Source organism: Neoarius graeffei, chromosome 7, assembly GCF_027579695.1.
Source record: "Neoarius graeffei isolate fNeoGra1 chromosome 7, fNeoGra1.pri, whole genome shotgun sequence".
Taxonomy (NCBI): domain Eukaryota; kingdom Metazoa; phylum Chordata; class Actinopteri; order Siluriformes; family Ariidae; genus Neoarius; species Neoarius graeffei.
Window position 1 is genome coordinate 86,858,689 of NC_083575.1, and position 26,876 is coordinate 86,885,564.

The 26,876-nt window shown below is 40.1% G+C and overlaps 1 protein-coding gene across 1 annotated transcript in view; it reads left to right on the top strand.

The window, feature by feature from the left end:
• The window catches only part of arhgap10 (Rho GTPase activating protein 10), a 270,463-nt gene that overhangs the window by 196,367 nt on the left and 47,220 nt on the right, over nt 1-26,876 (top strand). The window contains exons 19-20 of the mRNA XM_060926548.1: nt 8,814-8,946; nt 20,146-20,311. Of these exons, the coding sequence (XP_060782531.1) occupies nt 8,814-8,946; nt 20,146-20,311 (299 nt within the window). The remainder of the gene's footprint in view (nt 1-8,813; nt 8,947-20,145; nt 20,312-26,876) is intronic.

Genomic DNA, 26,876 nt, shown 5'->3' on the forward strand with positions numbered 1-26,876 from the left:
AGTCAGCCTACAGGCTCGTCCCATGGCTCTCGGATCGTGGGGTCATGAACACTAGGTGGAGCTCTGTGTGTTCGTGCTGCGTTCTGAGGTTCGGCTCTCTTTTGATTTAAAACACCTGATGTAAACGGATCGAGGTTTTTACAACATTCGTAATCCGTAAAAATGGGGTTTAGATTCATTTGTGACCTTGTTATTGATCGTTCTCATTTTTTTTCAGCACACAAGCTTCATTTGGCTTAAATTGATCTGATTCAAGGAAAGCAAGTCTTAGATTTACCTGGAGCAGATCTTAACACTTTTTTATGGTTAAATTACAAGGGTGTGTTCTTTTTGTTTTTTTTTTCCTCCTCCCTACCCAAGTGAAATGTCAGGCTTGTTTTTGTTTTCAATATCAAATTTCAGCATTTGGTGAAGAGCAAATTGAGGACGAGTCAACTGTTAAACCTTTTAAAAATGTACTATTTTTTCTTTTTTTCCGTCGAGAGTAAAACACTGAATATAGACTGGTACCAAAATCCAGAATTGTGACACCCAAAGGCATTTTTGAGACAAAGTCAGCAAACAGTCTTATTTTGTCAATTTGGGTGTGCCGAATTCAAATCTGCAATATGCCGAGCTCTATCTGACCTCTGTTGACTTCTAGAGGTCATTGAACTTTGGGCCTGTAAACGTCTCAGCTGAACCCAGTTTCTCAGCTTTCTAAGGAATTAAATGTACTAAAATGATTAATGAAGTTAGCAAATGGCCTTGTTTGTTAAATGTTTGGGTGCTGAATTCATTTTTCATTTGTAAAACGACATATGACCTCTGATAACCTCAAGGTCATTAAACTTGGCCTATGGAGCACTTGCATGTGACGTCACAGCCGATCCAGATTGTGACAGACGCCATCTTGTCGGTCAAACGCCATATTCCGCCTTCTACTTCTGGTTCTACTTCTGCTTTTACTTCTACCTTTTCTTCTGGAAAACCCTACTATATACAATTCTACTACAACGGCTGCGGCTACAAGCTCTCCCTACCTGTGCACGTTTTTTATGTTTTTTGTGTGTATTTTTGCGTGTTCGTCTGTACCGGACTTCAATGTCCACTACAACCGTATGGACTTACTGGACATTGGTTTCCAGCAGAAAATGACGGTTTGTAGCGATTTCCATCGCATGCACAACATTCCGGACGAGAAGAAAAAAAAAAACATTCCGGACGAGATAGCGAGACCAGCGGGGTCTCCGTGGATTGTTATCGGAAGCAAAGCGAAGGAGGCAGCGCCGGGAGCAGAAGCAAAAGCGAGGCTGCAGAGCCGGCCTGTTGACTAAGCTCAGAAAACAGCCACTCAAATCTCCACTGCCAAGCCTCTACCTCTCCAACGCCAGATCCATGTAAACAAGACGGACGATTTGGAATGACCTTATTCTATTCTATAATCGGCTGGTCAGTGCTATACTCAATACTTAAGTGACTTACCCGTCCAATGAGGATTCTTGTTTACAAGATGCCACATCTGAGTCGCTGACAAATCCTGAATTTCTGTAGAGATAACTGTCCAGAGATTTATAAGCACGCAGTGCTTCACCACTGAACAGCGAGGGAACGTTAATGAGGTAATTATACACGTCCGGGTATTCCGCTGGCAGTTCAAAATCCGGTCATGAAAACTCCGTCCGGTAAGCCATAAGGGTCACAAATCTGTAGATCGTTTATTTTAGACATATATCTAGTTATCTGTTCATTAGAAAAATGAGCCGTGTAGTCCGTCGGTTGAAATTGATCCATTCTGTACACGAGTGCAGCAGTATTCAGCGGTGTTTTTGACCGACAAGATGGCGGCTGTGTACTTTCCGGTCACGTGACTGCAAGATCTCTATAGGCCTATGCATTTAACGGCATTTTTAAACTGACTTTACTCCCCCAAAAAGAATATGAACAGACAAAAAACAAATAGAAAGGAACAAATACAACATTAAATGCCAGTCCATGTACATGTGACTTATTTTTCACAATGAGAATGCCTAGGCGATCACCTTACATAACATTGCATTACATTTAGCGGTTATTGTTTATACAAAGCTACTGAAAAAAGGACAGATTCAGCAGCATACAAAATGTGGGGGCATACAGGGTATACAGGTTAATCAGGGTTAGTATATATGAGTTTTTTTCTTTGTTTTTTTGTTTTAAATGGGGTAAAGCCTTTACAAAAAACAAACAACAAAGAAAAAAAACTCTCATATATACTAACCCTGATTAACTTGTTCAAGCCTGCAGAAACCCTGTTTAACCCACTTTTGTCCTTTTAAAACTGAATCAGTTGTCTTGGGTCTGTGGTTTCTCGCAATTTTGTAAGAAAATTGGCTCGAAAGTTATTTCAGTGGTCTTGAAATCGTCTCGGTTGTTCTGCCGGCTTCTAGTTCCCAAACAGTGAGTTGTGATTCGGTGTGAAAAGTGCTTACTTTTACTGTTACTTACTTCATATCCTCCTTTCTTTCAGAGCATCCAGAAATTTCTCAAACAGTTCATTTAAATGTGACGCGCTAACACGGAAGATACGAAATGAAAGTGTAAAATTTGTAATATGATCCATGATAAATGGCCTAAATGAAACCTTTTCAACCACTCCATCAGCGCTAAATCTTTCCTCTTCAGGCTTGTTTATGCTCCCTTTAAGGCCCGGTCCTACTGGCCGATGGACACAAAACGTATGCAAAAAGGACACAGCGGACGAGCAAAATTTCGGGGGTGGCGCTATCCGTTTTCATCCGCTCCAGAAATGGACAAAATTGGCGAAAATTTGCGAAAACAGAACGGAAAAGAACGGACGTGGGTAGTATATAGCGGGGATGTTAAACGCATGTTCATAGGAAGCCTAGCGGATGAAAGCGGATGGAAGTGGATGACAGCTCCGAAGGGGTTACCGGTGATAACTGAGAAGCGGACGCATAGCAGAAAGAGCGGATGCATAGCGGATGAAGGGGATGCATCACGTACGCCTAACGGAAACAAAGGGGATGTTGCGCGGATGTATATCGGATGCAGACCGTTCACTGCGCATGCGGGGGGTATGAATTGCGTCTGCTCCGCGGATATAAAGGGATGCAGCACGCACGCCGTCAGCATAAAGCGGAAAGACGTGCTGGCGGCTACATCGATACATCTCCACTACTAGATGATTTTCTCCCCCTTTTTATACAAAATATCGATTGTCCGCTAGGTGTCCTTCTACATACTCTAGACATACTCCAGACATCCTAAATATACGAGATACATCCCAGATATAAACGCTTTGTCCGTTTTGAATACTTTATATACGAGATGCATACGCTTACATCCTTTCTATTTCCGTGCTACTAACGACGAATAGACGTTTCATGTACCTTATCTTTCCTCCCTCTTTCCGTTTTCAGCTGCAGCGGATGTGAGTTGCGAGGATGCCCAGAGGATGCAGAGAGGATACAGCAGACGTTTAACGGATGATAACGGACATAGAACGTTTGTTGCTCGTATATGTCGCGGATTTACATCGTACACGGCGGAAAGTTCATCCGTTCTAAAAGTTTTGTGCAGCTCAAAACTTTTTGCGCGGATGAAATCACAGTGGACGGATGCTCGATGGATAGAGCGTATGAAGCGCACCTATGCAATGAGTACACAACGGATGCATAGCGTTTTCCAACGGATGGCAAAGATTTTTTTACGTTTTACATCCTCTTTGCATCCGTAAGTGCAGTGGGACCGGGCCTTTACGTACAGAAATAAATGTTAAGCAAGACGTCCACTAGAGGGCAGCTTGGAGTCAAGTCTCCGACAACAAACATGGCGGTGGTTGAGAAGGTTGTACGTTTTAATCATGTACTTGTTAAGAAAGAGGCAAAAGCCCAGGCAGCGTTGTAGACATTAGAGGTCTGCGCGGGACAGAATTTTCAGTCCTGCTCCCGCATTGTGCAGTCCCTCTCCTGCAAAGAATTATGATTTTCAGTCCCGCTCCCGCCTGCGCCTGCCATATTTTGTCCCGCTCCCGCCTGCAAATCCCGCATGATGCAGACGTTCGCGTTATTTCTCACGAAAGTTCTTGTCATTGGCTTGGGGAATTAAACATGCTGAGCTCTCCACTGACCGATCCTTCACCTAGCGCACGTAGCGAGGGTGCGCGTTGCCAGGCGGCATGCGCAGCTGAGGCTTTACAGAGATACCCAACACGCCTACCAAAATCTACAGTGGATATTAAGAATATTGTACATTGCACATAGCTTATATGTCACTCCTCACATTTAAATTCTAGGAAATCTTACTTCTGAAGCACTGTGAGCTTCACTAGAGGAGCTCTGCTCTTCTGCCATGATGGGAGATCTCAAACACGGAAGAGCGGAAAGGAATTGGAAACGTACGCGAGATTAGACCACATCCGCGAGATGAGACCACATCCACAAATTTAGGCATCTTAAAATGTTTTTATTAATGCCAAATAAAATATCCAGCACAAATTATATATGATAGACATAAATTAATAATTTATAAATTTTATTTTAAACACGTTTTTAGTTAGCGAGACTGCAGCTTATCACCTCTCCCGCCCGCGCCCGCATTGTGCAGTCCCCCTCCCGCCCGCGCCCGCAATGAGCTTTCAAAATTTGTCCCGTGCCGCACTGCTTTGCGTCGGGTCCCGCGGGACTCCCGCGGGAGTGCAGGGCTCTAGTAGACATATGAATGTGTAAAATTTTTGACGTATTTGTACAAACTAATCAAAACACTTCTGCCTTTTTAAAAATGTCTTCGTCCTGTCTTGCTTGAACTGTTAGCTACGCTGCCCCAGTGATTTCTAGTCGTAGTTTGTATCTGTTAGTCTGTTTGCGCGCGCTCTCCTGATTGGCTGTTGTATCCAAGGCAAGCCATGGCCTAGCAGCTTTGGGACCAAACGGTCGCTGGTTCGATTCCCTGGACCAGCAGGAACAACCTTGAACAAGGCACCTGTGGGTATGTCAGGGTCCTGTTGTATGTCGCTCTGGATAAGAGAAGAGTGTCTGCTAAATGCCTGTAATGTAATTCGATCTTATTTCATGCCTAAATCTGAGACGTAACAATGTTTGACGGATCCGAGCCACAGTGTAACACACATGCAAAATGGCCACCAAATGTGACTTGTTATTCCAGGATTATCAGGGGTGATTCACAACATCTCAGGAGTGTCACATTAATAATGTATTTTTTACTCAATTATGCTTTTTCTCTAAACATGCTAAAGCTTCATGGACAGTGTCTATAGAGGACAGTTTCTATAGATTTCTATAGAGGACTTTCACCGACGTGACAGGTTTTTGTTTTTCACTCAGCGTCCACCATATTGCCGGGCAAACAAAAAAACAGCCACGACAGTTAATAATGAAAATTGAGACGACTGCAGTCAGTACAGTCTCTCTGAAAAGATACATTTATTTTATACCAGCAGATCATGTTGCATCCAGAAACTGAAACATGCAGGCATCACAGATCCATAGAATTACCCACAAATGCAAAACACTTGGTGTTTGGCAAACCAGCTACCGGATTTGGGACACACTGACATCCTGAACTATTTAGTATTTGGGATTTCTAAATACACTGGCAGTGCTAAAAGCAGATAAAAAAAAAAAGAGGCACCTACCGTACCAGTATTTTGAAGCAGGTTTTGTGCCGGAAGGTTATGGGAAATTCCAGATAAAGAAAAATGCCTTATTATGACGAAGGTAAGCTTAAACGTGGACTTGTAACAGTAATAAACAAGCCAGGGCCTAGATCTAGCATATTTTATGGTATTTATGGTGAGTCTACATTATCATGTACATTAGACATGCTGCCGGTTGAGTCAAGCATTAGGGCGAATAAAATGTATCGCCCACATCCAGATCTACATTTTAACACTGCACAGAGCTTTCACGCTAACCTGATATAAAATGTTCTCCACACATACGGGGATGTTTTTCTTCCCATTTAACTGCAGCTCGCCATTTTTCTCATCATTCTGGGTTCTCTGGGAAGCGGTGAAAAGTTAAACCAGGCTCATCTCCACGTCTGTTATTACATCCAAAAGCACTACAGGTCTCTGGCATTGTTCTTTTTAGATGGAACTTCTACAAGTTTATCTGTTGATGCTGACTGAATTTGGCTTCTAATCACTCGTGTACACTTGTGCCGGTCGCTGGCGAGCGCAAAGCTCGCCAGGCAACACGGCCGCGTGAACGAACCCGTGGTTACGATGACGTCACATGAAAGTCCTCTATACGTCAGGTGAAATGTACTTCCCTCGGTGAAGGATAAATACCAAATGTGAGAATAAAAGGTATTCCCTTTTGAGGGTCACCTCCGAGTGACAAACATTGTTTAGTACCTTGGTTCTGATGAGACGTTAGAGTTGCACAAATGCATACATGTCAACCTATACGGAATGTCCGTATTTTATACGGATTTGATTCAGTAAACGTAGTATACGGGCGTGTAAATAAAGTTATACGGATTCTTTAAAAAAACTTCAATATTTATTTAGAGCTATAATCAATTCCCATGATGATAGAAGAGTGCATAACATTTACAAACGTACTGTACACCACAGACAGCCAGTAAAGAGTCTTATGAAATCGCGCGTTATCTTGTGGTAGCGAGACTTCGTTCCACTTTTGATCATGCGCACACCGCATTGCGAGAATCCCGCCAACCGGGAAGTCATAGACATATAAACATAGACGCCGCCTTCTGCGTAGAATCATACGTCATCCTCGCCGCCATATTGGATGTGGCAAAGTGGAGATTCTTCAACAGTAGCCGAGAATAAAGATGCCTCATTCATGTGCTGCGTTTAACCGTACCAACAGGTTTACCGTCCAAATGAGATCACATGGGATTACCTTTCACAGGTGAGACTGGAAAAATACTTTTCATTGTATTTGGTCATTATAACGTAATTTTACGAACAGATTTTCCTGACTTTGTGGCTAATATGAAGTCTCGCGCATAATAGCCGCTCGGTGAAACCTGCCTCCAAACAACGAAGTATTTCCTTCATAACTACGCTGCTAACACTTTGTGTTTTTGTCAAACATTGGAGCTTTGTATTCATTCTGAAGGTTTATTGTTATTAATATTGAATAAAAAGTAACGGGGATATATCATTGTTAATTATCATTCAAATTTTAGGTAAATTATTTTAATTTGCATCTCATACGGATTTTATAAGGGAAATACGGATTTTGGAGGTTGGTTATACAGGTTTGATTGACCGAAGGTTGACATGTATGCAAATGCATAACGGAAAAAAGACGAAAGCATCTCCACCTCGAATCTTCAGTTGAATATGCAAATCCCCCCTCGTGGTAAATCAGGGTTACCTCTTTGAACCTAATGTTCAACTTTTTCTCCTGTCACATTTGCAGCATTTGTTCAGATTTTCATTGCAGGAGTAGCGCTGCAGTGTTACGTTTCAGTCCTGGAATTAATTATTCATTTCAAAAAAGCACATTTATATATAAAGTTTAGAGCGAGTTGAATATTGTATGTGGCATTTTTAGTTGTTCATCAATCATCACCGAGGAGCAGGAGAATCTACAATCAAGTATCCAGCACATCACCTCTGGAGTGAGCACTTCTTCACTCTTTTTTTTTTTTTTTTCCCCCCCGCCTTCTTTCTCTAGTTAAAGTTGGAGCGAGTGTGGTGTTGAGGCAGCTTCTATACTGACTAGTAGATATGCACCGCTCTCTCAGGCTACAGCTCGCCAGACTGCTCATGGCCCCAGATGCTCTGAGCAGATAGTGTTTTGCATTCATGTCCATCTGTAAGGAAGGAGAGAAGAGAGTGGCTGGGGAGTGGAGTGGAGGGGAGGGGGGGCTGCGAGAGAAAGAGCACAGAAAGAAAAGTCTCTGACACCAAGAGCATGGGAGAGAAAGGAATGAGGAAGAAGGAAGGCTGCCTCGGAAAAAGGGTCAGAGGATGTAGAGGGAGATGAGAAAGGAGCTCTGAAAGTGACGGGAGGGAGAGAAGACATGCTGTCGTCTGAAGTTTCTCCTCAGTGGTATCAGATTGCAGTCCCTTCCACGATCCCTTCCACCACTGCTCTGATAACTCTTCTTGTTCCTATGGAAACTTCCAGACTTGGGCTACTTTTAATTCCGGGTCTGAAGTTCTCCTCGATTCAGATGTCACTTCGACTTGTACAAGCCAGTCTGCGGTTTCAGTCGGATTCTGGTCTTTTTCACAAACATGCTCGTACTGAGCAGTTATGAAAAAAAGTGCTTGATGGCATAATGGTTCCAGTGGCTTGCATAAATATTCATCCTCCTTGAACTTTTCCATATTTTCTAGTGTGGGTGTGAAGTCACTGAATTAGTTCTAGTACAATCTTTTTTTTTTTTTTATTTAAATGGAATTAATGTGTGCAGTTAGTGTCACATGACTGCACAGTAAATGCACCTGTTCCTGGAAGAACCCATAGTTTTTGTTCAAGAACCTAGCTCCTAAACACGGGACTGTCAAAACGCATCCGTGACAAAGTTCTGGAAAAGTATGAATCAGGATTCCTGACTTATAATCGTAGTCATTTCAGTTCCAGGTTGTGATACGACAAAGCGTGGAAAAGTTCAAGGGGGTGAATACTTTTGCAAGCTGCTGTATGTGCTTGCATTAATAGCATCTGGATGCAAAAGGCCGAACCACTTGTGTTTTGGACAAGACGCATTCATTTGAGTGTACACACACACCCCAATGCAACCATATGCAATGTTCTGAGAAAGTTTACTTTTCTTCCACCCTCACAAGGTGTAACCCATTTTTGCTTCTTTTTTTCTTGTTGAAGATATTTGGAGATGCTCCGGGCGTTTGTCCATCCTCGACTCCCTCTGTGCTCACCGCTCCAACGCGTCAGTCTAAGAAGCAGGCACGCCAGAACCGCCCGCTGGCTGTGTACAACCCTACGGACATCCACACAGGTACGAGAGGCTGAACACTCATCCATGGGAAGCAGAACCGAGAGAGCTACACAAATAATTCATCACCACTTGATAGTTGATTGTGTTGCTGTTTAAGCCTGAGGCTTAGAGAAGTGAAGGCTTGTCTGATCCATAGGTGGCGCTAAAACATGCACAAGAAGTAGTGACCCTGTTCTGTGATCGAAAATTAATTTGTTCTCGGACAAATTGAACTCGAGATCATCTAAGAAAGTAAGTTGGTTCAGCTAGCAAAGTGTTGAGTTGCGAAGATGAGTTATTTTGGGTAAGGTAAATTAGATTACGAAGTAAAATTACAAAATAAGTTTGTAAGATGAGGTAAATTAAGTCAGTATGTTAAGCTAGTAAGGTAAGATAGTTGGTTAAGGAAGTAAGGTGAGGTAAATTTAGTCATTAAGTTATGAGGATGAATTTGTAAGGATAGGTTAGTAAGTTAAGCTACAAAAGTTTGTAAGTAAGGTGAATTAAGGGTAATAAGTTAGTACAGTACGTTGATAGGGAAAGTTAGTGAGGTAAATGCAGTTACTCAGGTAAAATAAGTTAGTACAGTGCATTAATAAGTTGTATTCTGAAGATAATTCAGAATGTTAAGAAGTTTCAGGTAATTCAAGTTAAGATAGTTAAGTTGCTAATAAGTTTGTAAAGTCAGGTAAAAATGTTAGTAAGTCAAGTTACTAAGAAAGCTAGGTTATTAATTTGTACTTGGACAAGTTCAAGAACAACTTAGAAAGTCACCAAGTTAAGTTAGGAAGGTGTTAGTAAGTTAAGTTGCAAAGATGGTAGGTTAAGCAAGTTATTACGGTGAGGTAAATTAAGTTACTAAGTAAAGTTACTCAAAAAGTTCTTCAGGTGAGGTAAATTAAGTCAGTATGTTAAGCTAGCAAGTAAGAAGGTAGTTGGCTAAGTAAGTTGAGCTAAATTTAGTCATCAAGTTATGAGGATGAATTTGTAAGGATAGGTTAGTAAGTTAAGTTACAAATATTAGCTTGTAAGTAAGATGCATTAAGTTAAAAAGTTAAGTTTGTACAGTACATTGGTAGCGAAAGTTAGTGAAGTAAATGAAGTTACAAAGGTAAAATAAGTTAGTAAAGTGCATTTAATAATGTTGTATTACGAAGATAATTCAGCAAGTTAGTAGGTTTAGGTAAATCAAGTTAATATAGTTAAGTTTGTAAAGTAAAAATGTTAGTAAGCCAAGTTACTAAGAAAGCAAGGTTATTAATTTGTACTTGGGCAAGTTCAAATACAACAAAGTCACCAAGTTAAGTTAGGAAGGTGTTAGTAAGTTAAGTTGCAAAGATGGTAAGTTATTAGGGCAAGGTAAATTCAGCTACTAAGTAAAGTTACTCAAGTTCGTAAGGTGAGGTAAATTAAATCAGTATGTTCAGGTAGTAAAAGAAGATAGTTAGATAAGTAAGTAAGGTGAGGTAAATAAAATTTATTAGCATAAATTTGTAAGGATAGGTTAGTAAGTTAAGTTACAAAGATAAATTTGTAAGTAAGGTGACTATAGTATGTTGATGGGGAAAGTGACAAAGGTAAAACAAGTTAGTGAAGTGCATTAATAAGTTGTATTATGAAGATAATTCAGCAAGTTAGTAAGTTTAGGTAAATCAAGTTAATATAGTTGAGTTGCGAATAAGTTAGTAAAGTAAAAATATTAGTTATTAGGATAAGCTAGGCTATTAAGGTAAGGGAGCAAGGTGATGTAAATTAGGTAAGTAATTTAAGAAGTTTGTAAGGTAGATTCGTAAGTTAAGTTTGTAAGATACTCCAGTAAGAATTTGTTTAATTTATATCGCGCTTTTCACCAACCCAAGGACACTTTACAAAGTAATGGCACGACAGAAAGAGAAGCAAATCGACCAAAAGAAAACATGATGGACAGAAGACACAGAAAACAAAATGACAATTTACATGAGCATAAAGATAACAAACGAGCTCAAAGCACTGAAAAAGATAAACAGTCAGTGATTAGGAGAGGAAATCTCAGGAGGAGGAATAGCACCGAGAGAAGAGATAAGGTTTGGGAAGAAATATCCAATCCTCAAGACACTGAGGGATAGAATTCCACAGCTTTGGAGCTTGAACCCGTGGGGGATAATTAAATTTGGGGACAGACAACAGACCAGAAGATGAAGATCTGAGACTGTGAATGGGAGAGAAAGGTTGAAGTAGTTCCATTAGATATAGAAGAGCGTAGCCATAGAGTGCTGCAAATGTGAGCGGAATAATTTTATGCTGAATGTGATGTAGATCAGGGAGCCAGTGGAGGTTCTGGAGGATAGGGGTGATGTGTGCTGAGTGTTTAGCGTGAGCGAGGGCTCTGGCTTCAGAGTTTTGAATATGTTGAAGCTGAGCAGTGGACTTGCTGGAAGTCCAATGAACAAAGCATTAAAGATGCGTTCGGAGGTAAGGTAAATTAAGTTAGTAAGAGAAAATAAACGAGTAAGGGAAATTAAATTAGTCAGGTGAAATAAGTTAATGTATGTTAATACGTTAAATTAAGATTAATCAGTAAGGTAAGTTATGAGTTAATAACAAGTACGGTAAGTGACTAGTATAAGATAATAAGGTTACTTTGTAAGGTATGGTAAATTAAGCTCATTTAGTAAGTTAAAGTTATGGTAAAGTTAGTTAGGAACTACAATTAGTAAGCTGAGGTAAAGTAATTTAATAAGGAATTTTAGTAAGAAGTTGGGTATGTTGGTTAATAACGTACATCAAATTAAGGTCCATCAGATGGGACGGGAAGGTACATCAGTAATAAAGTAGGTTAGTGAGATACATTAGTTAGTTTAGGTATGGTACATTAGTTGGTAAGTTAGTAAGCTAAACATGGTAGGAAGTTGCTAATATAAGATAAGTAAGGCAAATGAGTAGGGTTAGGAAGTAAAATTACAAAGATGATAAATTAGTAAGGTATGCAAGTTAAAGTTAGTAAGGTACTTTAGATTGTAAAGTAAGGTATGTCGGGTAGGAAGGCAAGTTAATAATGTAAGGAGGTTAGTAAGGTACATTTTAGTAAGTTAAATTATTTGGTAGGGTAAGTTAGTAACTTAAGTTATGTTAGTTAATAAGGCAAGGTACAATAGATATGGAAGGTAGCAAGGCAAAATGCATATGGTAAGGCAAGTTATTAAGGCACATTAAGTGGTAAGGTAAGTTAGTATGGTGAGGCACTTTGGTAGTAGGTTAAGCGAGTGAGGTATGTTAAGGTGGGAAGGTAAGGCACATCTATATAATAAGTGGCAAAGTTTTGTTTTTGTTTTTTTTGTCTTGAGCTAACGTTGCCATTTCTCGATGGATTTTCACCAAATTTGGCAAGTATGTCCGGGGATGACCCAAAGTTTTGCAGATATTAACAAAATTCATGTACGAGCCCCAGGGAGGTCCCTGGGGGGCACAACATCCCCCCCAATGCCTTTCATGTTACATTTCTCAGCACAAACTCTCGACAGATCTTCACTAAACTTGGCACGTAGGTACAGGAGAGAGCCACAATTTGGCAGAACTCAGAAATTCCATACATATTTGGGCCCCAGGGGATCCCTGGTGGGTCCCTGGGTGGTGGATGTTTGGATTTTTGTTTGTCTTGGGTTAACTTGACCATTTCTTGACAGCTCTTCAACAGATTTGACAGGGAAGTCTGGGGGCAACCCAGAATTTTGCAAACGCCGGGTAACCTGCTAGTAAGTTAATAAAATAGGTCAGTAAGATGCATTAGTTAGTTCAGGTAGGGTACATTTTAGCTGGTAAATTAGTAAGCTAAAGTATGGTAGTAATTTTAAGTTAATAAGCTAATACAAGATACTAAGGTAAATGAGTCAGGTAAGACAAGTGAAGTTAATTAAGTAAGGAAGTAAAATTGAAAAGATGAAAATTAGTAAGGTATTTCAGTCAAGTAAGGTACATTAGATCATAAAGTCAGGTGTTCAGGTTGGAAAACAAGTTAATAATGTAAGGTGTATCATGTAGTAATGAGGTTGGTAAGGTACATTCGTAAGTTAGCAACTCAAAGTATGTTACTTAATAAGGCAAGGTACAATCGATAGTGAAGTTAGTAAGGTAAAGTGCATTATATAGTAAGGTAGGTTACTAAGGCACATTAAGTGGTAATGTTTGGCAAGGTAAGGCACTTTGATGGTAGGTTAAGTTAGTGAGGTATGTTAGGTAGTCAGTAAGTTAAGTTAGTAAAGTACATTAGGTAGTAAGGTGTGTGTAAGTTAAGGTAAAGTAATTTAATAAGGAATGTTAGTAAGATAAGTTCGAAAGGTTGGCTGTGTTGGTTAATAGCGTACATTAAGTTAAGGTGGGAAGGTAAGGGACATGAGTTAAAGTAGGTTAGTAAGATGCATTAGTTAGTTCAGGTAGGGTACATTTAGTTCGTAAGTTAGTAAGCTAAAGTATGGTAGTAATTTTAAGTTGCCAATACAAGATAGTAAGGTAAATGAGTTGGGTAAGTCAAGTGAAGTTAGGAAGTAAAATTGCAAAGATGATAAGTTAGTAAGGTATTTCAGTTAAAGTTAGTTAGTAAGGTACATTAGATCGTAAAGTAAGGTGTTCAGGTTGGAGGACAAGTTAATAATGCAAGGTGTGTAATGTAGTAATGAGGTTGGTAAGGTACATAGTAAGTTAGCAACTCAAAGTACATTAGTTAATAAGGCAAGGTACAATCGATAGCGAAGTTAGTAAGGTAAAGTGCATTATATAGTAAGGTAGTTTAGTAAGGTAAAGCACTTGGGTCGTGGGTTAGGCAGGCAAGTTAAGTTAGTTTTGTTCTGGACTCGTGTGATTGCTGTCGTCTTACCTGCGTGAAGTTCCACGTAAGAAGAAAAATACACCAGTGTTGACAAACGGACTGAACTGCATTTATAAAAGCGTCCTAAACCACACGTAGCATGAAACCTCACTGTTTGCCGAATACTCTGGCCTAGGAAAAATGGTGAGATTTTCATGAAGCTTAGGGCCAGGTGAGTGTGTAGGCTGTACGTCTCTGTCACAGGCTTCAGCCAGCAGTGTGTTGAAAGTGTTCTTCCATTAGAAAGTAGGCCAAATCCACACCGCAGATCCGCTTTCAATCCTGAGACATGAATCTTCCAAGAGTGTGTCTACAATAGCCTTGATCCTCTACACTACTGTGCGTGTCTGCAGCGAACCATTCAGCCATGACTCATAATCTGTCATCAGAATGACCTCTGACCATAAACACCCAGTCACAAGTTTCTTAGCTTCATCTGGGTAAGACTCAGCCTTTTAATAAAAGACAAAGAAAAATAAAACCATCATCAGTTCCTGAATCCTGAACGGGACGATACAGTAGAAATACAATCCCAGCCAAAGAAGAGAGAAAGATGTTTGGAGATGCTTCTGGTTTTTATTAGTTAAATATTAAAACCACAACATCTGTGGGATTTTATTTTATTTTTTTCTCCCCCCGCCTTTTTTGTGTTTTTTTTTTTTTTTTTTTTCCGAAGCACTTTCCAGCTCCCTCTTCAGTTTCTTGCAGGCTAAAACAGGTTTTGACATTTTATAATCCCTTTGATTATTTAGTTGGCTTCTCTCTAGATTTTGGGTTCATTTCTGCCAGCGATTTAGGTCCAGAAAACAGGGGGAAGAAATGGTGATTACACAAGCTAATTTAAAATGACAGGTTTTTGTTTGGCTAACGTGGATTCACACTCGGTCACTCCATAACGCATGCAGATTAATCTTATCCAGGACAAGTTACATGTTTGGCAAATACAAATAGACAACAAGGGATAAAGGGAATAATATATCAGGAAAATGATACTAAATATTTCCAAAAGTATTGGACCGAATGTTGAAATAGATCTGAAAATCCAAATATCTTTACACATCTGTAATTGTTTATAAAAGGGGCTAGAAGTTGGCAAACTTTACGGGGGAAAAATAATTTAGAAAAGGCAATTAGTGTCTGTTTTACAGACGTTCAGTTCAGTATTTTACAGGAAAATAGTGTTGGAAACGATACGAAAAACGGGGAAAAAAAAGCAAGTTCGTAAGTTACTCGTGGCCGGTTTGTAAAGTACGATATTAAGTTACAAAGATGAGCTCGTAAAGTCAGTTAGTATGGTAAGTTAGTGAAGGAAGAAAAATTACATTAGCAAAGTAAATTGTGTTACGAAGGGAAGTTATTTTAGTAATGCAATTTAATTGATTATGATAAATTAGTAAGATACATTGGTTGGTTAAGTAAGTTAGTAAAGTTTTACAACGAAGGTTCAGGATTTTACAGTAAAATGATGTTTGAAAAGATACTGGGGTGGTGGTGGGGGGTGTTTTTCATTGTTCTGTCGCAAACTTAAGCCTCAATAATATAATCAACTGAAAACAACGCTGGTTATGAGAGTATGATTACAGTGTATGTTAAATATAAAATATTGTTTTAAAACCAACAAATTGGTTAAAATGTTTGTACAGTACTGTACAAAAGTCTTAGGCACATGGAAAGAAATACTGTTGAGCAAAAATGGCTTCAAAATAATGAAATGAAATGTTTTAACATAAAAAAAAAGACTGTAAACAGTAGTCAGTAAGCCATAATTACTGAAACACAGTCAGTATTTGGTGTGAGACGACCCTTTGCTTTCAAGAATAAAATAGTCGTCTCAGGTCCAGTGAGTGCAGTTTGATGCGGAAATGAGCTGTAGGTTTTACTGAGCATCTTCCAGAACCAGCCACAGTTCTTCTGGACACTTTGATTGTCACACTCACTTCTTCATTTTGCACCAAAACCCAGTAGCCTTCATTCTGTTTTCGTTTTTAATCTGAAAAGTGCTCTCTTATGTAATATGCTGCTCAGATACAAATTATTATATTTTTTAATATATATATATATGGGTCTGTCTCAGAAACTGGGTACTGTGGGGGTACCTCACTAAATATACTCAGTCAATAAACTATACGGTTTTGAATGGTGATGTTGGTTTTAATTTGAAATAAAATGATGAAAGAAATAATACAGATAAAACTAAATCTTCGATGTGAATACTCTGTTCAGAATTTGGCAAAAATTCTGCAAATTTGTGGAAAAATGGCAGCTTGATCTGGGACATGATAAATGGTTGACTACATCGCATTCCCTTAAAAAGGTTGTAGTCCACTGAAAAGTCTACAGTTATCACTAATTGTATTTTAAGTTGTAACTTTATACACCTAAGGATTGGTGCGCTCACAGAATAATCATAACCGTAATAAAACATCATGCAGAATATTTGATCACCGTTGTAACTCCATTTTCCGCAAACCCAAAACCAATACGATCGTGTGTTTTGATCTAAACGGAAAGCCTCAGGGTCAAGGTCACGACCTCACCAAAAGTAGGAACTTAAAATCACTACGCCATATAAAAATTTAGTTATAAATCTGCGATTTTGTTTTTTAAAACGAAAGCTGAAAGTTAGGTATAGAATATGTTTCTTACAGAATGTTACAATGGTAGCTGGGCTTGTATGAATTTCTGAGCTATAAAATGAGTTGTGGTCTATTATTTACTGTAGCATGTTATTTGTGTGCGGGGAAGGACACACATTAACAATTTGCATGTGTAGAATGGAATTTTCCACTCCAACAGTTAGAAGTCGATCGTGCTTCCATTTGCGGTCTCTGTTACGCGGGTGATCTGTTCGGACGTTATCACTGAAAGGGTGAGTTTTGACAGTTTTATTTTGTTTTAGTCTTGCAGTATAAGGCAATAGAACGTTTCTTTTCATCTTACTTTCATATTTCGTAGCGTTTGCGTATTTTTGGCCAATATTTTGCAAGCATGGTCAATTTAGATCGAACTTTTGATAGAATCTACGGCCAGTCATTTTGCCCCGCCCCCGCCTCGCGCTCCGTCCGGTGCGGTAGTGATGTCCCGTTGCTCGCGTGCCGCAGCAGAGACCCGCGCGACCTTCAGCCGGTACAGTCGCTGTTCTTTTACCACCGCCGTTATTCTCATCTTTCCGGCGTGTTCTTGATTTTTCCATTCTGTCCTATTTCGCCATATCAAATACCCAAACTGTATCATATTATTCATATTTAAGTGAATAATCAATTCAGCCATCATAACTTGGCATTTTTAACCCAAGCAATCAAAAAGAGGAAATTTATTCAATATTTTCACTCATCTGTGAAGGAGCGGCTTTAATTCTTCATGATGGAGTTATTTTATATGTTAAGGGTTGTTTTACAATCAGGGTACAAAGTTTGTGTCACAGGGGTCCAAAATTCAAATTGATTTCAAACTGGTTCTTGTACCAGTTTTTAAGTGAAGGACAAGTTAAAACAGATTTCAGGTAATTTTTTGACGTGTGTATGGTAGTTTTGTGTGATCTGCTATAAGATAAAGAAGATTAAGTGTAGCTTTAAGCAGGGCTGGGAGAAACAAATGAAGTGATTCTCGGAGAGGACTTTTTTTTTTTTTTTTGGCAATTCAGAATCCACTACTTCCATAGTGCTTTTAAATATAAGGCTGTAAGCTTTGTGTTAGTTGTCTCTAATATTTATGTCCCAATATCTTGACCACATTTTAGGATGAAAATAATCATTTTAGATATGTTATTTTATATTGAAAAATTAGCTGTCTCGGAGAGGACTTTTTTTTGACACAATTGCATACTAATTTGATCAAAATAGTCTGAAAACTTACTGGCATTCAACATTAAAACTTAACTATGTTTCCAATGATATGGAACCAAATTTGTTTTATGGTATAAAGAATGATTTAAGTGCATCCCTTTTGGAGCTACCTGTGGTCAAAAAAGCACTTTTTCTAAATGACACGAGTAATTTTGCTAAATATGACACATACTGGCATACATTCACCAAAAATAACGTTATCACCAAATTTTTTCTGCATGGTAAATAGAGCGATCACAGAGCTACAATAAACAACCAAGTTTATTTAGTCAAGACTTTTGATATTGAAGATAATAAGTGTTAAATGTGATTTTTAGCTTGCGTACCCTGATTGTAAAACAACCCTAAATCAATTTTACAACAACATTTGAATTGTAATTTTAAAAAAAAATTTCCACAGCGGAGGCCAGATAAAGCAAGATGCTATCTTTATTCTTATTAAACATGACAAAAGAAACATTGAGTGTTGGGTAAATGCAAAAAAAATAGTAAAATTAGAAACAAAAAATTTTGCCCATAATGTCCCAAATGAAAGACCAGTTTCTGAGACGGACATATATATACATACACACACACACTACCGTTCAAAAGTTTGGGGTCACTTTGAAATGTCCTTCTTTTTGAAAGAAAAGCACTGTTCTTTTCAATGAAGATCACTTTAAACTAATCAGAAATCCACTCTATACATTGCTAATGTGGTAAATGACTATTCTAGCTGCAAATGTCTGGTTTTTGGTGCAATATCTCCATAGGTGTATAGAGGCCCATTTCCAGCAACTCTCACTCCAGTGTTCTAATGGTACAATGTGTTTGCTCATTGCCTCAGAAGGCTAATGGATGATTAGAAAACCCTTGTACAATCATGTTAGCACAGCTGAAAACAGTTGAGCTCTTTAGAGAAGCTATAAAACTGACCTTCCTTTGAGCACATTGAGTTTCTGGAGCATCACATTTGTGGGGTCGATTAAATGCTCAAAATGGCCAGAAAAATGCCTTGACTATATTTTCTATTCATTGTACAACTTGGGGTGGGAAGTAAAAGTGTGACTTTTCATGGAAAACACAAAATTCTCTGGGTGACCCCAAACTTTTGAATGTGTGTGTGTGTGTATATATATATATATATATATATATATATATAAAATATAAAATATAAAAGATGCACGTGCTGCCTTCGACTTTTACACAGTAGTGTGTGTGTATATATACATCCCCCCCACCCACCCACCCGTTTTCCTTTGTTTGGACTTCCAGCGGAGACTGTACAAACGATAAAAAGTTCCACAAGCCAGACTGGAAAGTTGTTTGAGTGACTCTTCCAGATCATCCATCATTTCGTGATTGCCGGATGCAATTAGAAATCCTCCAGACACCCAACTAAATACAGTGTTTATCGATGATCAGAAATGCTTCCCAATGTAAAAGCCTGTAAAATCAGTGATGTCTATCTGACTGCGACTGGAATTATCAGACCACCCTGAGTTTGCTATGGAAAAAGAAAACAAAAAAAACAACAACACAGCAGGTATTTTTGGTCGGGAATTTCCCAGTGGTGGGACGAGATGTTTCAGATCAAAGCAGATCCAGTTCCACAGTCTCACCTGTCAGCGATGGGATTCGCTCCAAGTTTCAGTGTGGTTACATTCACGTTCCAGTCTCTTTGGATATTTTGCTTAGATCAGATCTCACGGTTCACATTTGTGACCATATTCGTCTTAAATACAAATACACCTGTTCCCTTGATTGAAATGGCCCAAAGAGACACACTCCTAATTTTCACCAAGGTCCTTTCGGTATGTTCAGATGATGACGGCGACAATGACGTAAGCATGCGTGTTGAAGAACAATATGTCATATATAATACGTCACATGACTACTAGGGCCACATACGCAAATGGAAAGAAAAAAGGATCAGACTTTTTGTCTCAATAAACACGGGCGTAAAAGCGATTTGTATTTTTTTTTTCAGCCTTGCAGTTACACATCAGACAGATCTGTGCCGTCTTCCTCTCATCACGAGCTATTTTGTGGGCGTCGGTTTGAAAATACTCAGCGACTTGTATCACACACTTCAGAGGAAGCGATGTGCCGATCTCAATTTTCCTAAAACCATCAGAGGTGATAACATATGATGTGGCAGAGACATGCGAGAACGAGAATCAGCTGAAAGTGGGTCTGAAAAATGAATAATGATTCTGGGGAAACCAGCAGGGAAAAATTGCACATGTGAAACACACACAGCTGTGCAACTGGATGATGGTTATGTCATACTCCAGAGATGTTTCTGCACCATTTGAGCTGAAATGAGCTCAGCCGTGTAAGCCGTGGTGATTTTAAATGTTTTGTTCGATCTTAAAACAAAAAAAACAGCCATAAGGTTTACTCCGTACTCTATTTTAATCTCATGCCCTTGTCCCACCTTCAGGTCATTTCGTTAATCTTTACCACCTTATTATATTCATTAAAGTCATGGTTGAACCAAAACCCTGCCATGTGTGTGTGTCTCTCTCTCTCTCGACCCTGTCTCCTGTGTAGTGGCTCCGTCCTCTGAGAACGTCTCTCTGAACCCTGATGAAGCCTCTCTGGGCAGTAATGAGTCCGTATCCTCGCAGTCCTCCTCGGCATCGACCTCAGAAACTTCCCCGCCGGAGAAGTCCAAGAATCCCCATGGCAACACCGTGGCCACTGCACAGAACTCTGGGTAAGTGACGGAAGTCCAGATGGTTTATTGTTGGGCGTTCTCAAACATCAGGATCTCACCGATTAGCATGGTCACTTTGTCCGTTTTACAAATTGTATGTCAAAGTAAAACTCCTTTAGTTGTGTTTTAGCTGACTATTTTATTCCACAGCATACCAAAAACTTATTGTTGCTATGGTGACATTTCTTCATAAACCACACATCAGATAACAGGACAAGATCGTTTTTGTGGTAAGACGTTCGCAAAATGTACTGTAATCTCACAAAAATATATGAATTTTTTAAAAATCCACGCCATCTGTTCAGGGGACTCGTGTCGTTTTTGGGATATTTCTCACACTCACCTTTGACGCTGGCTTTATGAATAATGAAGTTGTTTGCATTCCCATGGCCAGTTAGTTCAGGGGCTGAGGATTGTGCTGTGTTGGTGGGATTTGTTTTAGTTTTACAAGTTCTCTGAATCTGTGTCTCGGCAAGAGCTGAATGCTGATGTCGAAAGCAACAATGGTGGGTTGTGCTTGTGAATTCAGTTCACTGCTCTCTGCCGTACCTGCAAGGATTCATGTTTCAAGTTTGTATTTATTCCTTCCTTCCTTCCTTCCTTCCTTCCTTCCTTCCTTCCTTCCTTCCTCCCTCCCTCCCTCCCTCCCTCTCCCTGCCTTAGGCCATTATTAAAAAATGTTCTGTTTCCGGTCCACCGGCCGGGTGAGTGCCGTTTGTGCTGTTGAAATTTTTTTTTTAAACGCCAGTTTTTCGACATTTTTTTTTCGGGTTCGTAAATCTAAAATCGAACTTGACATTTACGCATTTCCAGGGCTTTCCACTAAGGCTCATACTAGCCAGCCATGACAAATAAGTAGCCAGCCGGGGGGGGAGTAAACACAAAATAAACTTCTGTGCACGCAGTTCCCAGGATTAAATGTATTTTCCACAGACCATTTATTTATTCACTTTACTCAAATACAAAGTAAAATGGCAGTGAATCTTCTTTCTTTTCTTGCGTATTGCATCATGAGGCGTTCCTGGCTTGTAAATCTCTTATTTTCGGTGCATGGCACATTCACGCAGCTGAGCATGCTATGAATTAACAGCGACAACGGTCTGCAGTGGGGCTACACAATTACACACTCAGCCAACATTTCTCCATTTGTGTATGAAAATACACTCCAACCACTCAGTTTGGCTTCATTTACAACCAACGGTGTCTTTTGATGCCAGCACGTAATTGAACGAGAGAAGACTGGTTTACCGGAGACAAAATGAGCGTTATCTCTGCTTCTGTTCCCTCCGACAGCCCCGACACACTACTGCCTCTGCCAAGTGCGCGCCCACTCTGAACTGAATCAGCTCTGCGCATGCGCCGTGCGGCACAAAAAAAACGGCAGCCACCATGAAGGAAGGAGATCCGGAGTTTTCAAACATTTGGTTAAGTGTGAAATCGCAAAATGGTATTCTAGCGAACAACAAAATAGTAAAGATTCAGAAAAACAAATCATTCAGTGATCATTTTAATAGTGTAATTTCATCCGAACTAGGCCTAACGCTCGATTCAGAACTACAAAAAGTCCGTGTGTCGGACATTTTAAGTACCTTTGTAAAAGTTTTGCAAATGTTGCAGTCAGCATTTAAAATGCTAACTTGGTTTTAGTACAAGTTTCAGTTGATTAAACTGTCATTTTATTAAATGTGTCTGCTTTTGTAATAAAAAAAGTACTGAAAGAAAAAGCAAACACAGCATTGCGATTTCTTATCCATCCATATAAAAAAAAAAATCCCTCCCTCCCGACTGAAAATTTTTTTGCTCACCCGGTGGACAGGAAACGGATTTTTTTTTAAGGATGGCCCTTCCTTCCTTCCTTCCTTCCTTCCTTCCTTCCTTCCTTCCTTCCTTCCTTCCTTCCTTCCTTCCTTCCTTCCTTCCTTCCTTTCTTTCTTTCTTTCTTTCTTTCTTTCTTTCTTTCTTTCTTTCTTTCTTTCTTCTTTCTTTCTTTCTTTCTTTCTTCTTTCTTTCTTTCTTTCTTTCTTTCTTTCTTTCTTTCTTTCTTTCTTTCTTTCTTTCTTTCTTTCTTTCTTTCTTTCTTTCTTTCTTTCTTTCTTTCTTTCTTTCTTTCTTTCTTTCTTTCTTTCTTTCTTTCTTTCTTTCTTTCTTTCTCTTTCTTTCTTTCTTTCTTTCTTTCTTTCTTTCTTTCTTTCTTTCTTTCTTTCTTTCTTTCTTTCTTTCTTTCTTTCTTTCTTTCTTTCTTTCTTTCTTTCTTTCGATTTGTCAGATGAAGAAAAATGTTAGGCAGAATTAGTCACATGATATACCGACCTCTGACTGATGTGGGATGCCATTTTTCTTTCTGACCAATCAGAGGCCAGTATATTATCATGTGACTGGTTTGGGATGCCATTTTTCTTTACCTTATTAATCATATGATGATACACTGGCCTCTGATTGGTCAGATACATTAAAATGGTAGCCAAAATTAAAAAAAAAGTCCATCCTGTGCCAGCACCTGATGTTTCCCAGGCAAGTGTCCTTTTAAGGCACATCAGGCAGCGCCGATCTCCACTTCTGTAGCCCTCGGCCTCTCGCCTGTTACATCGCTAGGGTTACAGTGGGGCGTCCTCTGGTAACCACAAGAGTTTGATTCCCTACTCGCATCTGTGTTGCAGCGCCTCGCCAGATGGCAGTAGGTACCGTGTTTATGATGGTCTTTGGTATGACCTGACTGCAAGCAGAACTCGCAATCTCCAAGCCAAGAGGCGGACACACAAACCACGAGGCCAACTCACAGTAGCCAAAATCAGTCACATGATGATGTACTGGCCTCTGATTGGGGCAGCACGGTGGTGTAGTGGTTAGCACAGTCACCTCACAGCAAGAAGGTTCTGGGTTTGAGCCCAGCGGCTGATGGTGGCCTTTCTGTCTAGAGTTTGCATTTTCTCCCCGTGTCTGTGTGGGTTTCCTCCGGGTGCTCTGGTTTCCCCCACAGTCCAAAGACATGCAGGTTAGGTTAACCTTCTGGGGTCTGAGGGTATTTTCTGGTATTCTAATGATTTTGGTATGCTCTGATTTTGTCAATTTTAACAAATCTAAGCAGTATTTTCAAAGTCATATGATCATTTTTATTTTTTTGTATTCAGTACAAGTTTGGCTACAATAATATCTCTGTAGTATGTATGTCATGATACTTGGGGAAAAAATAACAGATAAATGATGTAAAAAGCAGTTTTGGAGTGTGTGTGTGTTGGGGGGGACATGACCTTACCCATTGTGACGAACCGCTTTGGTCACTTGAGGTGATTCTGTTCAGTCTTAGGAATGGATTGAGCACAAAAACTTAAATCTGCTCCATTGATTTGGACAGTTAATTGGTCATCAAAAAAATGTATGTCTTTTTGTTTTGGGATAAAGGGTTGGCAGTGGGAGGGGTATTCAGTGAGAAGGGTAAAAAATTCCATTCCATTCAATGAGAAGAGTGAAAACCCCTTGCACTGCCATTTCTTAATCCCATCACGTCAAATCCCAATGGGTAAGGTCGTGTTTTTTCACACATTCCAGCACAGTTCTAGAACTGCTTTTTACAACACCTTCATTTATCTGGTATTTGACTTTTTATTTTGGTATTTGACTCTGTTCAGTGTCTTGAAATTAACTCTTGTACTATTTTACTCACTTCAGAGCCACAACCATCCCTGTTACTCTCTTACAAAGTTAGAGTAATTTTGCTCCCACTCTAAACTCAAAATAGAGCAAAATTAACTATTTTTGAGGAAAATACTTTTAACTCTGGAAAAATTGCTCAGTCGTTTTTCCTGTGTGCGTACTACAGCACGCGCATATCAACCGATCTGCTCATAATAAATAGAACAACTATTTACACTTAATCGAGTTGATCTTCGGCTGGATCAAGTCGAAGTTTAAAAAAAAAAAAAGCACAGCTGTCGCAGTTCTCAAGATTGAATTGATTTGCTGTCCTGAAATTGAATCACTGTCCTGAATCATGAATTGATCTGCTGTCCTGAAATTGAATTGCTATCCTGAATCATAACTTGATTCGCTGTCCTGAAATTGAATCGCTGTCCTGAGTCATCAATTGAATCACTGTCCTGAATCATAACTTGATTCGCTGTCCTGAAATTGAATCGCCGTCCTGAGTCATGACTTGAATTGCTGTCCTGAATCATGACTTGAGTCGCTGTCCTGAATCATGACTTGAGTCGCTGTCCTGAATCATGAACTGATTTGCTGTCCTGAGTCGTGACTTGAGTCTCTGTCCTGAAATTGAATCGCTGTCCTGAATCATGAACTGATATTTGCTGTCCTGAATCATGACTTGATTCGCTGTCCTGAGTCATGACTTGAGTCGCTGTCCTGAAATTGAATCGCTGTTCTGAGTCATGACTTGAGTCGCTGTCCTGAAATTGAATCGCTGTCCTGAATCATGAACTGATTTGCTGTCCAGAATCATGACGACTTGATTTGCTGTCCTGAGTCACGACCTGAGTCTCTGTCCTGAAATTGAATCGCTGTCCTGAAATTGAATCGCTGTCCTGAATCATGAACTGATTTGCTGTCCTGAGTCATGACTTGAGTCTCTGTCCTGAAATTGAATCGCTGTCCTGAAATTGAATCGCTGTCCTGAATCATGACTTGAGTCGCTGTCCTGAATCATCCAAAGTGCATAAAATCTGCATGCCATCTCGCAACAAGTTTTACCTCCAAATAGCCCAAACTCTGTCTGATAGATTTTATCCTGTTTACGGTGGGCGTTCCCACTGCGAAAGAGAAACCAATTGAAACCGAAAGAGTGAACGTGATTATCATGCCGTTACCATGTGAATCATCTTTTATGAATGCGTAAGTGGGCGCTCAGCACGCTGACTCCGGCGTCACCGAGTAAAGTGACAAGTTTTATGTTTCATCTAATTTAGGTCTTTTAAAATATATATATTATTTGGCAGTGGGCACATAGGAAAGTGTCAAGTATAAAGTTTGTCATTGTTTATCATGCGTGAATGATAAACTTGCAAAGATATTTATCTAAATACATGACCTACTCATTCTAAACCTGCTGAGCTTCGCTGGAGAAGGTCTCGACCCCAGAGGGTTAACATGGGGCGGTCTTGGACTGAAGTGCCCTTGAGCAAGGCACCTACCCCCCAACTGCTCCCTGGGCACTGTAGTATAGCTGCCCGCTGCTCTGGGTGTGTGTGTGTGTGTGCGCGCTCATCGCTCACTTGTCTGTATTCACTGTGGGTTAAATGCAGAGGACGAATTTCGCTGTGCTTGTGTGTGCGTGTGACAGGCTGCTGCTTCTGAAGAAAATCAGTAGTCCGACGTGGTCCCACTGATGTAACCCGGCCTCCAAGATGGTCAGAAGCAGTTTCATTATCATTTACTGACCTCTGATTGGACATGAAAATGGATATGCTCACCTCTGATACAGAAAACAGGAGTCAAAATAAAATAGTGCCCTCTGATTGGACGGGTAAAGCAGTCACATGACCGACCAGCCTCTGATTGGTCAGATCCAGGGGGCAACGGTGGTCCGAAAGATTTTGGGAATGTTGTCGACGTATTTCTCCAAACACAGCAGTGGAACGTGTGCTGTCAGTACTTCGCCGTTTGAGGTAAATAAATGACGCTGTGACTGTGCCATGCTGTAAGTCTGAGTTGATTAACAGTGATATTACGACTCGCTAATTAATTCCTTCCTTCATGATGTAAATGGTCAGGAAACACTTTTGCAGTCAGATGAGTTCGAGTCCCGTTAAAGCAGGAACTCGGTCTCCCTCTGCGTCACAGGTGAAAGGTCAGAGTCCTGATTCACACAGCTTTGGATACAGCAAGTGAAGAATCTCTTGTGTCTCTCGTGGTAACCATGGTAACAGCAACGTAACAGACACATGTCCAGCAGGGGTTCTGCAGATATTTTAAACCCAGTGAAAACACCTGGTGGTGGTATTATTATTATGATTATTATTATTATAGACACGAGCATGGGTGCTGAAGAGAGATGGGGCTGGCGGATGTTGGATTGGGAACAGTATCCGTGCTGTGCCGTGGTGGGAAAGCGTGATGAGTGCCTCACCCACTGACACGCTGGTCCTTCAGTGTCGCCCACTCGTTCACTCACTTTCTCACTTCACTCTCTCACTCCTCAGCTATCACACACTCATGCTTCAGTCTGTCACTGACTCACTCTCTCCATCCCTCTGTCCCCAAACAACAACATTCCAGTCTGAATACAGGCATCTGTCTTCCTATTTCATCTCTCTCTCTCTCTCTCTCTCTCTCTCTCTCTCTCTCTCTCTCTCTCACACACACACACTCCTCTCTCTCTCTCTCTAACACACACACACTCCTCTCTCTCTCTCTAGCGCACACACACGCGCGCACACACACACACACACACACACACACACACACACACACACACACACACACTCCTCTCTCTCTAAAACACACACTCCTCTCTCTCTAAAACACACACTCCTCTCTCACACTCTCTCACACACTCCTCTCTCTAAAACACACACACTCCTCTCTCTCTCTAAAACACACACTCTAACACTCT